Source organism: Bicyclus anynana, chromosome 21 (genome assembly GCF_947172395.1).
Source record: "Bicyclus anynana chromosome 21, ilBicAnyn1.1, whole genome shotgun sequence".
NCBI classification, from domain to species: Eukaryota; Metazoa; Arthropoda; class Insecta; order Lepidoptera; family Nymphalidae; genus Bicyclus; species Bicyclus anynana.
In genome coordinates, this window is record NC_069103.1 from 8,371,778 (window position 1) to 8,391,608 (window position 19,831).

The 19,831-nt window shown below is 37.3% G+C and overlaps 1 protein-coding gene across 2 annotated transcripts in view; it reads right to left on the minus strand.

Moving 5' to 3' along the window:
* The window catches only part of LOC112058365 (hypoxia-inducible factor 1-alpha), a 135,901-nt gene that overhangs the window by 70,682 nt on the left and 45,388 nt on the right, over nucleotides 1-19,831 (minus strand). For both annotated transcript variants that reach the window (XM_052888141.1, XM_052888140.1), the window contains exons 5-6: nucleotides 15,514-15,749; nucleotides 12,619-12,725 (exon numbers count right to left, since the gene is read on the minus strand). In XM_052888141.1, the coding sequence (XP_052744101.1) occupies nucleotides 12,619-12,725; nucleotides 15,514-15,749 (343 nt within the window). The remainder of the gene's footprint in view (nucleotides 1-12,618; nucleotides 12,726-15,513; nucleotides 15,750-19,831) is intronic.

Below are 19,831 nucleotides of genomic sequence, written 5' to 3' on the forward strand. Positions count from 1 at the left end.
GAAAAAATTCTTCGCCTCCGACATTAAAGCATACCTATAGCTGGGTACATAAATATGTATAACTACAGCCAGTATGTGGTACTGCGCTACTGTCCATTCTGCCGGACCCAGGACTTGAACCCCGGACTTTATAATTCCAAGGTCACTGGATCGACGAGGCCTATTTACAAATCAATACACATCATCATTATCAACCCATATTCGGCTCACTGCTGAGCTCGAGTCTCCTCTAACAATGAAAGGGGTTAGGCCAATAGTCCACCACGCTGGCCCAATGCCGATGTTTTTCCTTCACCGTTTGAGTCACGTGATATTTAATTTCTTAAAATGCACACAACTGAGAAGTAGGAGGTGCATGCCCCGGCACGGATTCGAACCCACCCCCTTCGGAATCGGAGGCAGAGGTCATATCCACTGGGCTATCACGGCTAATCAATTCTGCCTGTCAATACACATACCTAAATAAAATACATACTAATATTATAAAGCTGAAGAGTTGATTGTTTGAACGCGCTAATGTCATTAATTACTGGTCCGATTTGAAAAATTCTTTCAGTGTCAGATAGCCCATATATCGAGGAAGGCTATAAACTATATTATCCCCGTATTGTTACGGGAACGGGAACCACACGAGTGAAACCACGCGCGGTCAGCTAGTTTTAAAATAACTGAGATTTCTCAGGTGCTTAGAGTTATTTACACGAACGAACTTTTTAAATCGTTTCTTTCTTTTTAATATTGTCTCGTCTTTAAATCTTTTTAATATCGTCTGTATGTCTGTCCAGCCTAATCTATCGACCGATTTTAATGGGACTTTCGTTAGAAGATGGAGAAGGCAACTTTTTGGAATTCCTCTAGGATCGGGATGAGAAAAACAAATGATGACCGCAAAATCTAAATAAGTAAGAAATAACATTTTTCTATAAATTACACAAAACTTACACAACAATCATCTAGTATAAAATAAAAACAATTAAAAATGCATTGTGTGAGGCAACAATTGCAGAGTGCGATCAAGTTTAACGATATATTAAATTGTGTTTTTTGGCAACCAGGCTGGATTCCTAGATAGGTGGCGGTCACGCTGGTTTTATTTAGCCGACGACAATGTCACCACTACAGCCCCCTTAGCCAAGTGGCACGTCGTATCTCTTTCTATGATCGTAAACGCTTCGAAAACTAGAAAAATGTATGGGAATGACTGATCTTGATCACGTGACCTGTCGATAGCAAATGTCATTCCCATACATTTTTCTAGTTTTCGAAGCGTTAGCGATCGTAGAAAGAGATTCGACGTGCCACTTGGCTAGGGGGGCTGGTTATCATTTGGTACACACGTGATTCCGAGTGAGTTACGTTCTCGTGATATCTTAAAATCTTTTGTTTTTAACGACTCTACTCATTCAATGGTATGAAATCATACTTTTTTATACTTCTGTGTAAACGGCACATTTTCAGCGAGAAAATTACGATTAGAGGTAGTAGTAAACAATGTTTTTGTTTTTTACGAACATCCGAAGTATTTTTTAGTAAGTATAAAGAATATAACATTGTTCAAACTGTTTAGTTTGATGAAAAATTAATGTTTTAAAAAAATACTGCAGTACCTATAAGATATAACTATCAACGAGGCGCGTATTTCCAGATTTATCATTATTATCATTCTCAACATATTGTAAGGGCCCACTACAAGGACAAGCCTCCCTCCGTATAGGAGAGGAAGTTTGCAACTTAGACCCACCTCGCTGCATCAATACGGATTGACGGGCAGGGAGGATCACAGATTGCCAACCCCGCACTTTGATAAGTGCTAGGTGGTGGCTAGGTGCGTGGTGGATCACAACTCCAAATACAACTCCAATAAGTACAGGTCTCAACCTTTATTGGATCATTCAAAATATGGTGAAAAATATGATAATGGTGATGCAGCATTGTGAATAGTCAATATAGTAAATATTCATTTATTTCAATTAGGCTTAGTTTACAAGCACTTTCGAAAAGTCAGGTAATATTATAAGATAATGATTGGTGTTGAGTCTTACAGTGGAATTCAAAGACGTTGTAGGGGCACCCCCTGGGGATCATTCAGCCGCTAAGTGTCGAATTCTCAAACAAATAAAGGTTGAATTCGACACTCAGCGTCTGAATGATCTCCTGGGGGTGCCCCTACAACGTCTATGAATTCGACTGTTAGCTCCATATCCCCTTTTCTGTAAGGAGGGAGGCTTGGTCCTGTAGATGGTCGTTAAAAAAGGCCAACAATGAAGAAGACATATACACTCAACGCAGTGTCTGTTCGCGTTTTGACTAGCAAATGATCCTTGAAACGTATTCATTCCCACAAATAGATCTTACATAATTGAAAGCGAACATGGTGTAATTCCATTCACCAGGCACAGCTGTGGACGACGTTATGAGACGCAAAGGCCTTGGCCGTGACCTACACATCGATTATCAATAAATATGCATGAAATAAAGTGTCATAGGTCTAGTGGTAGTATTTAGCTTCGGATCTTGACGTCTTGGTATCGAGCCTGAAGCCTGAGCCTTGGATTTGCTTGCCACTTTAAGCCGACAGTCTCGATCAATATTATTATATTTTACATCTGATAGCTCAGAATACACAAAAGCTATCTGTATTCCTCTGATAGTAGTTATAAAAAAACATCCCGCTAATCCGCATTTTTTTTTGTTCTTAATAAACTTGCGCTTATGAATATTATTTAAACAAATACATACCACGATAAAACGACGAGATTTTTAATGTCGTTATTTCGACCCAGTTGCATGGATCGTGGTCACGACTGGCTGGCAAACTTGCGCTTGACTACAAACATGCTTGGTGGAAAGCAATGATGAGGTCTAGGTTGAAGAGCGCTTGTCTAGAAAATACCTATTCACTCTTGCCTTAAAGGTGCACAAATCAATAATTAGTGTTAGGAGAATCTGAGGGTTCCCTGTAACGATGTTTCTCTCAATAAGTTCAAAGTTTTTATTAAACGTAAGCTTATAGAAAAGTGTCGATGATTACGTGAATGACAAAATTGCTTGGAAATGAAATGTATTACATGACAGGCTACTTATATACCTATTGTTAAATGGTGATAAACTAAAAAAGGATCAACCTGGCTGAGTTTGTTGTGGGCTCTTCTCGGACCAAGGCGTTTTTGGAACCCTCGACACTTTAATTTTAAGTTTTCGAATAATTATTATCACCATTATCTTAAATTTAATATTACCTGACGTTTCGAAAGAGCTTGTAAACTAAGCCTATTTGAAATAAATGAATTTTGACTTTTGACTTTTGACGAAATTGTCAATCGATCGAAAATCTAAAAATGTTAACATATCCTATCCTAATGTGCTTAAAGATGTTCGAAAAATACTATTGTTTACAATATTTTTCAATATTAACTACTATACATATAATTGACCTTCGAAGTATTGATCAGAGTAATAAACAATAAGTAGGTACACCAATCAAGATGTTTATTTATTTATAGTTGATTGATCTAAACATCCTGATGACAAGTGCCTTACCTTTTTATAAGAGGAGGTTAGAGAAAATCAAACCATAGTCGTATTCAAAAACTATTACAGTAGACCACTTACTAAGTAATTTTAAGATCAATTACTGTTATTATTTTTTTAAATAAAAAAAATATATATTACTTACTAGCTAAATTAATATTAACTATATTCTGTATACTAGGTATGCACCCAAAGATAACGATGCTAGTAATTATAACACTGCTCATAAAAAGCCTGGGAACATTAACTTCGTTACAACGTGGGTGTAAGCGGTATCCACTTAACCACTTTAATTAAAGGTAGATTAGACTTTCCGCAATTTTTGTACGAATAACGTAAAATATAATAAAATTGGAGAATGAAACATCTCATACCAAGATTTTTTACTTGGAATAGTGTTTGACAGGAATGGCACCGGCTACCGGCAAAGACGTACCGCCAAGCGATTTAGGGTTCCGGTACGATGTCGTGAAGAAACCGAAAGGTGTGTGAATTTTCATCCTCCACCTAACAAGTTAGCCCGCTTCCATCTCAGACTGCATCATCACTTACCACCGGGTGAGGTTGTAATCAAGGGCTAACTTGTAAAGAATAAAAAAAAATGGGTTTTATTTTATTTTAGATGACGTCCCTCAGTTTCAAAGTTCTGCGTAGTTCCCTTTTCTGTGGAGATACGGGGATAAAATATAGTCTATGTTACTCATTATAACATCAGGCATCTGCCAGTGAAAATACATATGTCAAAATTGGTCCAGCCGTTTCAGAGATTAGGGAAGAATTTTTGGAAATAAGTACCGCATATACATATATGCATTTAGTGAAAAAGAACAAACAGGCACTTATTTATTATTAAACCATTAATTTTCCTCAGTATTTAATTTCATCCGAATAAACAATAAAATAATAACCGTAACATTCAGTTGTACAATAAAAATACTTATTACAGTGGAGGTCACGGTCTCGAAAACAATTGTTATCCCAATTCCCAACCGCCCCCTGTCTCCCCTGACGTTATTAGACAAAATGAAACGAGCACAAAAGCCTAAAACATAAATTTTGATCAACGCTGTGCTGACAAAGTGTAATTGTTTGATAAGACGCTCGAGTAAAAGCGAATTGCAAAAACAAATCATACTAAGTAGGTAAATACAAATAATATACCATTTAAAGAATTTTAAGGAAGTGAAGGAAAACATCTTGAGAAAACCTGCAGACCAGAGAATTTTCTTAATCCTCTGCGTGTGTGAAGTTTGCCAATCCGCATTGGGTCAGCGTGGTGGACTATTGGCCTAACCCCTCTCATTCTGAGAGAAGACGAGCTCAGCAGTGAGCCGAATATGGGTTGATAACGACGATACCACTTTAACACACGAAAGGAGTATATGTACAATGTATTTGGCTATAGTATATTTTTCAAATACATAAACCGAATTAAGTTAAGAATTAAGTTATATTTTCAATAGAAATCTGTTTTAGTAGAGAATGTCTGCACGCTAAAAATTATAAATCATTTTATCTATACTAATATTATAAGAAGGTAAAGTTTGTGATGTAGAGGGTAATCTCTGGATCTTAATCTATAATAATCTAATATGTGAATATCACGGGCTATATATTATAAAGCGAATATTTTTTTGAAAAAGTCATAATTCTAGCTAAACAAGTCGCAACCAAATCATAGAAAAATACCCGAAAAAAACTATAAAACGTCGTTTCATGTAGGATGGTGCGGGTGACAGTTCGTTTCACTCTTGAAAGTTTACCGCGATTCACTATATACTCGTATGTGTATTATGAACGTCATACAAACGACTGTCACCGTACCCATGCTATCTGAAAAACACTAGCAGATCATAATTATTTCATTGCCCGTACCTTAATATTTTAATATGAAGATACCTCATCTAGCAACAAGTATGAATGTATTATGAAGATAAGTACCACACCCAGCTATGTAGGTAAAGCCGTAAGAGTCAGTGTAGTAGAAAATTACTTGTAAACCTGGGAGATTAGACATCCGCTGCGGACGCGTTTATGTACTAACATCACATATTTACTTGGGGATAAAGGATCATTTATATAAATGAGGTAAAACATTTAGGTATTTCCTTTCGTGGAGGATTAAGCGAGTAATTATTTTTACAACATTACGTACCTAAGCGTAACTAATGTACGAGTAACTTCCAACTCGTATAATATTGTAAATTCAAGAGTATCCCTGTATGTTTTCTTTAAAGATACTGAGGAAATTTTCATGTTATTATATTAGAGATAGGACAAAGGATATTTTTATAATTCGTCAATTATTATATATCAAGATTAATTTTATTTATGTTAACTTGGAACATTCAATACAATTTAATTGTCTATGGATTATCTAAACCTGTGTGTCAACTTTCATCATACGATTGTTTATGAATATAAATTTATTACATGCGGTGTTGCGTATTTTGCATATAAAGCCTATTTTTTTTTATCCAGAAAGAAAACAATAGGAACTCTAGCTAACTTATCTAATATATAAAATTCTCGTGTCACAGTTTTCGTTGCCATACCTACTCCTCCGAAACGGCTTGACCGATTTTGATAACACTTTTTGTGCTTATCCGGTATCTATGAGAATAGGCCAACATCTATTTTTTATACCCCTCAGGGTAGGGTAGGGGTAGGGTAGGGGCAGGGTAGAGGTAGTTGAAAGTTTACATCGAGTTTCACGCGGACGAAGTCGCGGGCGTCCGCTAGTATTAATTAATAACTATACAAATCATGCCCACGTGGAATGGTGACAAGAATACTGGCTGCATTGACGCGTTGGACAGCAAGGCTGATCCTTATGATCGTAACTTTATTAAGAATCAAATTGCTAGGTAGTTACCTTCTTTATAACAGATGAAAAAAAAGTAAGCAAAGCTAAGGCACATTATCATTCAAGTGTGTCATAGTCACATTTGTCGGCAATTTGTTCGCGCGTCGTGTTTACTCAAGCGGCAAGCCAATATTTTACATGACAGTACGAACGCTGATGCCCTACACTCCCTAGGTACTTACCTTTCATGTAAGGTAATAACAAATTTGCGTGTAACTACAGATTGTAAGTTGTAACTACGTAATATTGTAGCTAGTAAATTGATATGGGCGTATTTTACATTTTAGGATTTTTTCAGACTTTGGATGCTGGGTTTTCTGATGTATGGTATGGTTGATAAATGTAAGGTACTACTTAGATATTTTAAGAAATTACATAGAGAAAGTAATTTTCATGTGTTTCAAATGATTTCGTTTAAAAAATCAGAGTTCCCGTATGGTCATTTTAAAACTTAAATTTACCTTAACTGCGGCCGTTAGTATATTATAGGAACTGAAACTTCAAAGAAAAATAATAACATTTCACAAAACTTTTGCACTTTCTCACAACCTCTGACACAGTTGATAACAGTGGCTGTATCCACTGTATCCACAAAATTCTTTTATTTTAAGTAAGCCTACTTGAAATAACGATAAACGACATCAAGCGAGTCGCAGGGATTCGCTGGATGCAGGCGGATCGTGATGTTTGGAAGTCCCTACAAAAGGCCATGTCCTGCAATGGAAGGGAGTAGGGTTTCCAGGTCACCAAAATTAAAAGCTGGTCAGTCCAGTCAGTTTGACATTTGGGCAGAAAGGCCAGACAGCCTAAGTACATATATTATTAAGGGTTTTGTGTACATCTGTATTTTTGTATATGTTGATGTAAAATCACCATAAATTTTGTTTCCACAGAAACTCGTCGTTCGCTCGTTTGCATAGAAAAACCTAACCATGTCCAGCTTTATCCAGACACCTGGCAACACTAATCGGGAGATATTATGATGACGAAGATGACAACTTGAAATAAAGTTTAGAAACTTCAAGGCCTATTTGTAGAGTCTAACACCGAAACATAATCACAATCTATTCTGATTGCGTAGAGAATCCATCCTACAAAGCTTATCATGTGTGCCACAAAGCTAAACCACCCATAAAGCTTTCTCGTGTGTACTATTACAGGATTTACAGGTTACCGGGACGCGTGCGGTGCGTGCGTGGAATAAGGAAGTTAGATATACGCTTTTAACAGTGAACGTCGCAGATTTTGGGTTCAGAAATTCACGCAAAATGAGAGACTTGTGGCAAACAAATAGGTAACTTTAAATAGTTAAAAAAAAAAAAACTAAAAAAACACTTTTTTTTATTCTTTAAAGTTAGCCCTTGACTACAATCTCACCTGATGGTAAGTGATGATGCAGTCTAAGATGGAAGCGGGCTAACTTGTTAGGAGGAGGATGAAAATCCACACCCCTTTCGGTTTCTACACGGCATCGTACCGAAACGCTAAATCGCTTTGCGGTACGTCTTTGCCGGTAGAGTGGTAACTAGCCACGGCCGAAACCTCAAACCAGCCAGACCTGGACAAATTAAGAAAATCTCAATCTGCACAGCCGGGGATCGAACCCAGGACCTCCGTTTTGTAAATCCATCGCGCATACCACTGCGCCACGGAGGCCGTCAAACGCTTTTAGACACGCTTTTAGAACGTATTAAAAATTACAAATATTGAATTTAAGTCACGTGACTATTTTTTTCGTATTCCTGACAGCAAACCCTTTCACATGATATCCATGTCATGGGAGTGGATTTCAAACAGTCAGTCCGCCATCTCGGGGAGGTCGCCATATTGGATTTGTAATGACGTTTATTAGCCAGTCATGTATTATCATCAGAACTCAGAGCGTGTGCAAAATTTCATCTTAATCGAAGACCGGGAAGTGGGTCAAATTAAGCTTCCAAGATTTGATTTTCTTACATACATTACAAGTTACAAGTGAAGCTAATATAAGCGTGTTAAAAAAACATACAGCCGAACGTAGAACCTACTCCTTTTTGGAAGTCGGATAAAATGGTTGAATTTATAGTTTGAAAGACGAAACACTCTTCAGACGCTAATGTGTATATGTACTAATTAGGTACCTATTTATTTTATAATTGTTATTTACTGCTCTGATCTGAGCCGTGATAGCCCAGTGGATATGACCTCTGCCTCTGATTCCGGAGGGTGTGGCTTCGAATCCGGTCGGGGCATGCACCTCTAACTTTTCAGTTGTGTGCATTTTAAGAAATTAAATATCACGTGTCTCAATCGGTAAAGGAAAACATCGTGAGGAAACCTGCACACCAGAGAATTTCTTAATTCTCTGCGTGTGTGAAGTCTGCCAATCCGCATTGGGCCAGCGTGGCGGACTATTGGCCTAACCCCTCTCATTCTGAGAGGAGACTCGAGCTCAGCAGTGAGCCGTATATGGGTTGATAAGGATGGAAGGATGGGATGTTGGTATAATATTAGTAAATTATGTACTTGAAATTAATTGCTTTTATTAATGGATGTGTTAATCTCATATGTAAATTACTTCGCAATATCTACGTATGTAAGAAATGAACCTTGACGTCAGCGAGTTCTATTTTAGGGCAGTCATTTAGCTATACTTACACAACGAAAAACAATAGCATCATGCGACGACAAAAATATTTTCGACTGTTATCTACAGGGTTTATCAATTAGGTACTTAAACACAAATGATAACGAACTATACCTACCGCTCTTGTTTCCATAATACTCTGACGAAACGCGATGTGAAATTTTGTCTGAATAGTTGTGGTTAATAAATCTCTATTTCTCTATAGTTGACGGAACAAATATATAATCCAACTTATGTTGATCTTTTGATGGTGAGAGAATTGATTTGAGGTTAACTGGAAAAGCTATCGCCTATAATAAGAGATGTTAAACAGAAACGCTTTGTAGTGCTACAAAACCTTTTGACGGCCTCTGTGATATACTACTTTTTATCCCGGGTAAATCCATGGTTCCCGCGGGATTTGTGAAAAACTGAATTCCACGCGGACGAAGTCGCGGGCGTCCGCTAGTTTATAATAAGATTTCTAACACGACCAGCCGTCAAATTGTATACCGATCTACTTTTTATCATTATCTATGGATTTGAATAACCCCTTTCAAATAGCATCAATATTAAAAAAAAATCGCTGTCATATACATAATACATATCTACGAATCGAATAGAGAAAAAATGTATTAGTTTTTTAAAAATCAATGTTTTTTCATACTGTTGATAAATGCAACGCGAGTTTTAAATTTCAAAGCAATGCATATGCACCGCAGATGATGGCGGATGGCCAAACTGAAAAACAAAATGGTCTCTAAAATAAATATCGTGTGCTACTAGTGTTATTGCGTTCAAGTACAGAGCCGCCGAGTTATGTTACTGTATGTAATGCCAAGTAATAATATCAGAGTTATATCATTGTTAACTCTAGTATCATACATCTAACTCCGTGACGGCCTCCGTGGCGCAGTGGTATGCGCGGTGGATTTACAAGACGGAGGTCCTGGGTTCTATCCCCGGCTGGGCAGATTGAGGTTTTCTTAATTGGTTCAGGTCTGGCTGGTGGGAGGCTTCGGCCGTGGCTAGTTACCACCCTACAAAGACGTACCGCCAAGCGATTTAGCGTTCCGGTACGATGTCGTGTAGAAACCGAAAGGGGTGTGGATTTTCTTCCTCCTCCTAACAAGTTAGCCCGCTTCCATCTTAGACTGCATCATCACTTACCATCAGGTGTGATTGTAGTCAAGGGCTGACTTGTAAAGAATATAAAAAAAAAAGCTTTTTTTTTTATTCTTTACAAGTGATGATGCAATCTAAGATGGAAGCGGGCTAACTTGTTCGGAGGAGGACGAAAATCCACACTCCTTTCGGTTCCTACAAGGCATCGGTCCGGAACGCTAAATCGCTTGGCGGTGCGTCTTTGCCGGTAGGGTGGTAACTAGTCACGGCCGAAGTCTCTCAGACCTGGACCAATTAAGAAAACCTCAATCGGTCCAGCCGGGGATAGAACCCAGGATCTCTGTCTTGTAAATCCACCGCGCATACCACTGCGCCACGAAGGCCGTCAAAATCTAACTACCGTTATGTCAAATATTTTAGTAATAGTTTTTCGAAAACAATTAAACAACAACAACTAATCTGTCGCGGATCAAACTCAAAACTTCTCGATTTTGTTAAAATATTTAATTTTCGCATTCGTTCATTCTATATTTCTATCCCTGGAGTATGGTTTTACCTAAATAAGGGATATATCTTATTTTTAATCAGAATGACTTTTCTTTTTTTCACAAACAGACAAAAAAAGCCGTAACAATTTGTAAGCAAAATTTCGCATACATTCGTCAAAACGAAACATACAAACAAAAACTCACCTAAATGTATGTAGGTATAGTTACATATTTTTCTATTCTATTTCCCTAAACGATATTATATAGCACTAGCCGACGTCCCGAGGTTTCACCCGCTTAGTACCGGTTCCAGTGAGAATACGGGGATAAAATATGACACACACAAATAACGTAGGTATATCAAGAGATTACCCCCTACCTCAGACCAATTATTGTATAGAACCTGCCTCGCTAGACGTTACTTTTCTGTCAAAGTATATGATCAACGATCTAATGCGATTATAAAAACTGTCTCTATACTATCGATGTTAAATTGTTGTAATCGTGTTCGTCGATTAAAGAGCTCCGTAAAAATACCTATTTGTGTAATTGAATTGTGTAAAAAACGGGCAAAAACTTCTAGTTTAGTATAAGATATATACCAAATCTAAGCTCGTTTTCTTCAGAAAATGACAGACAATTTTGTTCGTGACTATGAGTGCGATACAGGTCCTTCTATAATTGCCCCCTACAATAAAACAACACAATAGTAAGTACTGATTATAAGCTTACATGTAATTTAGACGTATACCTAAGTAGCACCTATTATCATAGTACCTAACACCATTATAAACAAGTTAAGCTTAGTACCGAGTGGATACTATCATTAATTACGGTGACATTACGGCTATTGATGGCTTATATCTTAGATAAACAAATGCTGATACGTCCACATAGCAATAAGTCTTTCGTCGAGTTCCTAGCATACCATCTCGATGGTCGAATGTCGACGGTCTTGCGTAAATAGAAACTCTATTTTCTATACAAGTGCTGCCATCTATTAGCTGTATGTGGCATTCTTTCGGCGGTTACAGACGACCGTGATTGTTTACAAAATTTTTAGCAAGATGGCGCTATCCGAGAAACATTTCAAATTAATTCCACAAAGGAGTATATACTTGAATGAGTTTTTTTTAAGTAGTTTACTATTTTTTTTAGTTCCGACTGTAGACTCATGTCTTGGCTGCACACTGGTACAACGAGCACGAGGTTTTTAACTGGGGTAGGGTAGGGGACTAGACATATGAATTATAAACTGGAAACTTCTTTAATATTGACTTATAATGCATCTGCAGGGTAGTCAGTGCATTTTTGCATGTATGTCATGTCTCATCTGACATGAGTTAAGACAAAATAACGACGCGCATGACCTGTCAGAAACCCAATCTCTGAGTCGGACTTGAAGTAGAGTGCGGCAGCTAATTCCTGAACTAACATTGACAGCGCCTTACACAAATGACAAAATGACACCATTACCAAATGACAATGAGCGCCATTAAGACATTAGCGTCTGGGGGACTTCTTTTATGAAAAGGACTTTATGTTCGACTACGTACTAAAATCTCCACCATTCACCAACTTCCCTTCCCTGTACCACTGTATGCATTAATTATGCTTTTTTTAAATATATTTTTATTTGACGGCCTCCGTGGCGCAGTGGTATGCGCGGTGGTTTTCAAGATGGAGGTCCTGGGTTCGATCCCCGGCTGGGCCGATTGAGGTTTTCTTAATTGGTCCAGGTCTGGCTGGTGTCAGGCTCCGGCCGTGGCTAGTTACCACCCTACCGACAAAGACGCACCGCCAAGCGATTTAGCGTTCTGATACGATGTCGTGTAGAAACCAAAAGGAGTGCATGGATTTCATCCTACTCCTAACAAGCTCGCTTTCATCTTAGATTGCATCATCACTCACCATCAGGTGAGATTGTAGTCAAGGGCTAACTTGTAGAGAATTAAAAAAAAATTAAACATTAATTTCATATTATTATAAGAAAAACGACTTACATGATTTGAATTGTTGCGCCAAAGCAGCGCAGTCCGCCGCGTGGTGGTAGTCGTACAACGAACGACCAACCAAGTCGTCGAATTCGAATCCAAGGCTGTTTAACAACCTGCAACAATAAAGAAAATTTAGGTTTTATCTAAATAACTAGCAGACGCCACGCGGTTTCACCCGCGTAGTTCTCGTTCCTGTGAGAATATGGGGATAAAATATAGCACTCGGGGATAATGGAGCTTCCCAACTGTGAAAAGATTTTTCAAATCGTTTCAGTAGTTTCAGAGCCTATTCAATGCAAAGAAACATTCTAACAATCAAATTGTATAGATAATTTTCAGCCTATTTTAATGACCTACTTCAGGGCAAGTGCTTATAACAGAGCGATATGGAGCTAAGACCCGCCACGCTGCTACAATGTGGGTGCAACTACCCCGTGCCTGAGCACTTTGGACTGAGAATTAATACTTGAAATTTCTAGAAAGAAAAACTCAGTATTTCATACCTCGACCTAATAGGTCTCGAACCCAGGACCCTGTGACGCGATACAACACAGACTAACAACTGCACCATACATAACATACGAGTTAAAAAATATGAGAACATACAACAATATAATATAGATACAGTTAAAATATCCTACATCAATTACTTAAGTTATTAATTTTAATTGAATTTAAATTTAATAACTTTAAGGTTTAGGTTATAAATATGAAAACAAACAGATGAAGTTTCATAACTCATAAAAATATGTATAATAACAAAAAATAAGTCCACTTGACCTTGGCTATCCTAAATATTTTTAAAGTCATACAGATAATAAACTTATGTAATTTCTCGAATTTATAGAAATTATCTTACTGGAATAAACAAAAGGTCTTCTATCCATTGCACATAATTTATTCAATATCTGAATAAAATAAAAACAAAGCAGATTATTTGTGGCAATTATTAAAAAACTTTAATGATTCCAAAGGTCATTCCCAATGTGACCTGAAGTCCTTATGTTTAGGTTATGTTTACCGGTAACTCGACAGTTAACCTTGAATGACCTATTGCCATTTAAATCACACCTTTCACTAACATATGTATCCACTCACACGAACTAACCGAATTCTTACGCTAAAATTAAGTTTATCTTTTAAGATTTTGAATTTAGAACTTACAGCTTTCAAAAAACCCCGCCACATCCCGAATTCGCTCCCAAAAATATAATCAAATCAATAACTCAAACTGTAAAACAACACAAGCACAAAACACCATAAGATATTCACAGGGACACTGCACTTTCCATAATATCACCACAATTCCAACATCCGTGCATTATCGCGTATTCTACAAGACACAAGTACAAAACCGCGAAATCACATCGTTTAACCTACAAAATACATTTGAAGGTGATATTTTTGTTGATATTACACCGCCAAGTTGAGTGGAGCGACGCGAAGGTCGCGCTATGGCGGTGCGAGGGCTACCTAAATTTGGCCAGGTAATACAAAATGCTCTATTGTTGTTCAGCGGCATCTTGTGGCGCGTCCGGGAACTGCTATGTGACATTAATGGTTTGTTTACCGCCGTAAAACGCTAACAGGTAGGCAATAAAAATTTGTTCAGACGTATCCTTGAACTGATTCTAGTTTTAGACACAACGTTGTTCAAGCTATGGTTACTAAGAATCATAATTTCACATTGATTAAACCTTAAACTGTACTAATTTTATGGTACTTTTAAAATGGTACAAACATTATATAATTTTTAAATTATTAGGTATTAACGGTTCTACCATACTCCATACATAGATATTACCGTAAGCTTGTTCCTCCTTTTCATTATACCACAGAATAGTAAACACTGAGACGCCGTGAACAATGGCATCCTTTTCTTGTCGACATCCAGTCAACCAGCACGAAACATTTTGCATCAACTTTTCTAATAAGAACTGCCAAGATGTGGAGTGCCCTTCCTTCTTCCTGTGTTCACTGACACCAATGACACATATGATTTGAGCACCTTTAAGGCAAGTGCGAATAGGTATGATCTATGCAAGGACCTTAGACCTCAACATCGCTTTCTAGGCTTTGTAGTCATACGCAAGCCAAAAAAAAATTCATGAATGGGGGTGGACCTACAATTCTTTTAGTAAAATATACCTACCCTTAGTCAGTGTAAATATACTTCATGTTCTAGCTGTGAGGAAGTGAATGAAGTGGTGAGGAAAGTCATACTGTTATACATAGCGGTGCCTCGATGTTCGAGGGTTGCGTTATCGGTCGGCCTACTGCCACCAATGCACCCGTGTTGTTACACTTCTTTACCTCTTTAAACTGAGAGTTGGTGTCTTGTAAACTTCATGTCCAAGCTGTGTTTGGTGAGGAAAGTCATGCTGTTGAGCGGTGTCTCGATGTTGGAGGGATGCGGTAACGGCCGGCCCACTGCCACCAATGCACCCGTGTTGTTAGACTTCTTTACCTCTTTGAACTTACAGTTGGTGTCTTGATCCTTGGTTTTACAGGTTCTAGTATAAGTAACGGAAAGTTAATACATACCCCTCGTCAGTGTAAGTAAACTTCATGTCCAAGCTGTGTTTGGTGAAAAAAGTCATGCTGTTGAGCGGTGTCTCGATGTTGGAGGGGTGCGGTATTGACCAGCCCATTGCCACCGACGCACCCGTGTTGCTACACTTCTTTACCTCTGAAAACCCAGAGTCGGTGTCTTGTTCTCTGGTTTGATCGGTTTAAATACACTAATGGGAAGTTAAAAAAATACATACCTTTCGATGCGGCACCGGCCGGCACCCTCGTTACTGCATTTCTCGTCTTCTTTTTTATTTTCTTCAGACTCAGAGTAGGTGTCTTGATCCTTAGTTTTATCGAATTAAGTACTAACGGGAGGTTAATACATACCCTTCGTCAGTGTAAGTAAACTTCATGTCCAAGCTGTGTTTGGTGAGGAAAGTCATGCTGTTGAGCGGTGTCTCGATGTTGGAGGGATGCGGTATCGGCCGGCCCACTGCCACCAATGCACCCGTGTTACTGCATTTCTTGTCTTCTTTCTTATCTTCTTCAGACTCGGAGTTGGTGTCCTGATCGTTGGTTTTATCTTCGCTTGGCGTTAACATGTGGCCAGTCATGTGGATCACCTGTAAATAAAGAATAGATTACTTTCGTAAAACAATTTAACTTATTACAGGCGATTGCGTCAGGAGGAGGGTATTGTTTTTCGAGCGTATGTATGTGAATTTTTATGGCACGCCATACACCCCAAACGGCTGGACAGTTTTTGACATATGAGGTGTCATTCAGTTTGTCAGAACTGTGGTAGTGACATAGGCTATATAAATTTTCAAAATAGCGCATATAAATGAAAAAAAAGGTGTTTGTTTTTCGTACCCTAACAATATGGGTAAGGCCGTAAAAATACCATATACGTCATACGTAACAATTATATCGGGACCATCGAAGTAACATTTTCTAGCAAAAATGTATTCAAGTGTTTTAAGTATTTACTGTTATTTATTCAACACTTTTCTATTACTTTTAAGTTCTAACCAGGTAATCGTCATATGGAACAGTTTTATCAACAATTATTGCCCGGCGCACTGACCGATCGACTAGCATATCAGGTCTATTGCCACATTATACCTGTCAGTGATAATCGTTCGGTCACAGTAGAGCAGTAGTTTGTGGCGGCATCTGGTCAACGGTTCCAACTGAAAACCAGCGCTGCATGCTCTTTTTATTTAAAGAGTATGTAGAATTATGCTGAGTTGGACTACTGTTGGATACTGGGTTGTGCCACACATCGCAGGATATTGTTAAAGTACAAATTGTGTTGTGTGGCATAATTCTCTAATAAAGCTTTTTTCTTTCTTCTACTTTCTTTCTTTCTCTATTTTCAAGAACCTGTGATAGGTCGTACTATTGTAGGGCATCTCAAAATCGCTAAGGACATACTAAAGAACAATCTGTTGGTGGATTAACCTGGCTACTTGATTTTGTTAGTAGTATGTTGTTTGCAAGTATTTGCCGTTAACAAGATAAGAACACCCGGACACAATATGCCTGAGGAACGCTCGTCAATTTTCGGCAAGCCGCATTGGAGTAGCGTGCTGTATTTAAGCTCTAGATCCCGTCACCTATAAGGAGCAAGGCCTAGCTATATAATGGGCTGTTAAAATAGGCTGGTTATAATGATGAATGATGAAGTGCGTATATAATAAACAGATATGAAGATAATATGCCGGAAGGATATTCAAGTACGCACTAGAAATGAGGAAGAAAAACGCTCGCACGTATTTGTAAGATTTACTTTATCATATTGATTATGATATGCCAAAGGATTTTCACAGATAAAATTTACACTAATATTATGAAAAGGTACTTTTTGAGGTTGTAGGGGGTAATATTTGAATCTACTGTACCAATTTCGAAAAATATTTTACCAATACATAGTTTTGTACCTACACGTTATTTGTAGGTGTCGGTACAGGAACTGCGCTGGTGAAATCGCGGAGCGTCCACAATATAAATGTGAATGTGAGTTTGTTTATTTGTTACTGTTTCACGTCTACTTAGCTGATTTTTAAACATATTTAACAAAAGGAAAGCTACTACTACTAGTTATTATTACTAGCGAGTAACACAGGCTATTTATACCCGTATTACCACGAGGATAGAATGTTCGCAAGCGAAATTTGTATTTGTATATCCAAAAATATATTGTAACTTTTCTCAAACAACACCAATTACCCTCTACAGGACCTGCCTCACTAGAGTTTACCCCTTTGTCAAACCTATATGATCATGAACAAAAGTGTTCATACAAACAAATCTATAGAATCGATATCTCATTGTGTTCAAATTAACGATTTAAAATGTATACGGGATAATATATTTATTGCAGTTAAATATTTTCAAAGTGTGAATTTACTTCGTTCCCCCAAAAACGACAATTTTGTTGGTAAAGGGGAATGCCCATCCTTACTTATTCATATCTAAAAAATCTTGATAGTCCTACTATAATAATGAAATCATTACTTTATCAAAAAAAGTTTGCTACAACGTTTTACGACATTTTCAATTCACCTTTAATTTGTCCACCACGGGGACAAGCTAAGATCGTTGACTATACAGCCTGTGTGTTACGATATGTTTTGAGGAGTTATGATTGCTTTGTTTGGTCGTTTTCTTATTTGTTATGCTTGTTGATAACAGAAAAAAAACAGCCTTTAATGTTACTAATTAATTAACCAGATCCTTATTTATCACATCACATTATCATCTCCATATACTTTTATACGGGGGCATACCTGGGTTCCCTGGGCCGACGTTGTATGGACTTGAGGTAACTGGTATGAGGTTTTAGCACAATTCTTCCTATTATTATCATCATCTGTTTCCAATAAATCGCATGACATAATTCAATTTAATTTTAGTTTAAATAACAACTTAATCATAATGACGAATCACTTTTGGACCGAGAGACTGACAGACATACTTCATTGTAGGATAACTTAAAGCTCCTAACATAGTATGACAGTCGCGTGGCGTGGTTGGTAGTTCCTGCTTTCTGCATCCGCGTCCTTGGGTTCAATTCGATCACCGGTTGCTTGGGTTGAATTTATTTTTATAATTTTTGACGTCTTATAATAGGGATGATAACAGTTTTTTAAATTGTATATAAATTAAGAGTATGCTAATAGTAAAGCAATTTTGGAAAGAAACAGGGTATCTGCGATCATTACTTTCGGCGCCGCGGATCCCTGAAAAACGCCCCATTCAAAATGGCACGAACTAATGACGTCGTAAGTAATGTAATGATCGTTAGATTTGTATGTGCGCTCAAACAAAACTAATAATATCTTTATTATTTGTGCGTTTATGTTTATAGTTTATTTATTTAAAAAATGTCACATTTAATGTAAGGAAGCTAAAACTGTATGAATTTTCATCTAATTACGATAAAAGATTTTTAATAGATTTTGAAATTTTATAATCTCATTTATTTTGCAAATATCCAGACAATCTGTGCTTTTTATGTTTAAATTAGTTAACATTGACCTTATTTACCCGAAAGTATCATAAAATCAACATATTCAAACCTAGTCATCATCCCCATTCAACGAAGCACACTCAAAAAAGATGACGTCATGCGTCGTTCCCTCGCTCTAGGGTTGCCAACTTTTTTTACAAGAAATAAAGTCTATTCTGGTCTATGAAGATTATTAAACAGTATTTTAGAAAAACGAACATTTTCTTTTGAAAAATGCAAAGATGCCATCAGTATTTTGTTATTACGTTGTCACGTTCAACTATCGTCAGTAAACCGACTTTACAGACAACCGATATTTTTACAGTGTTTTGTAATATATTTTGTATTTTATTAACAATATTAAAAATAAAAACAAAAATACAAATAAGTAAATGAGATATTAAAAAAACAGTTGTGTCAATAATTTCGAAAAGACTAATAACCTCAATTAACAATCAAGGTTTCTACTAACATAGAACAGATTCTAACTAAACGTTATTTTGTGCGTTAAAAACATTTTCTAGGTCATCTGTTGTTCAAGTATTTGAAATACACACGTGTTCTGGGCTAATTGTGTTTATGTACTCCACAAAACACTGCGCCATTCTTAGAACCCTGCAAGCGGTGGTGACGTCACGTAATGATCCTAACCATTTTACTAATGGGCACATACATATTTTTTTATAGCAATCGATTTTTTAGTAAGTAAGATCCTAAATATAAAAAAAATATATGAGTTAGAAAAACACATAGCATAGCATTGTGGTCAGATAATAATTTTGCTATACTAACACACCTTCTTATCGTCTGTCTGTCTATCCGTCTGTCAAGACTCAAGAAATCTCGGGAACGCTTAGAGGCATCGAGTTGAAATTTAACCTATATCCTACCAGGTCTACAGTCCCTTGAAGCTTTTTGAAAACCAAATTTCTACGATTACAAAAAAAACAGCTAAGTATATATGCCGCAAAAAAACGTATATTTCGACACTCTTAAGGGAATCTAAATTAATACTTCCGCTGACCTAGAACTATGAATTTTGGTATTTGAAAAAAGTGTTGGTAGCGGGGACGATATGTCTAAAACTAACATTTGTAATTTTATTGTAAAATTAATTTTTATTAAGGCGTAGCAACAGGTCTCGTCTACCGTCGTTCCCGGGGCATAAGGACTCGCGGATCTCGTTGTGAT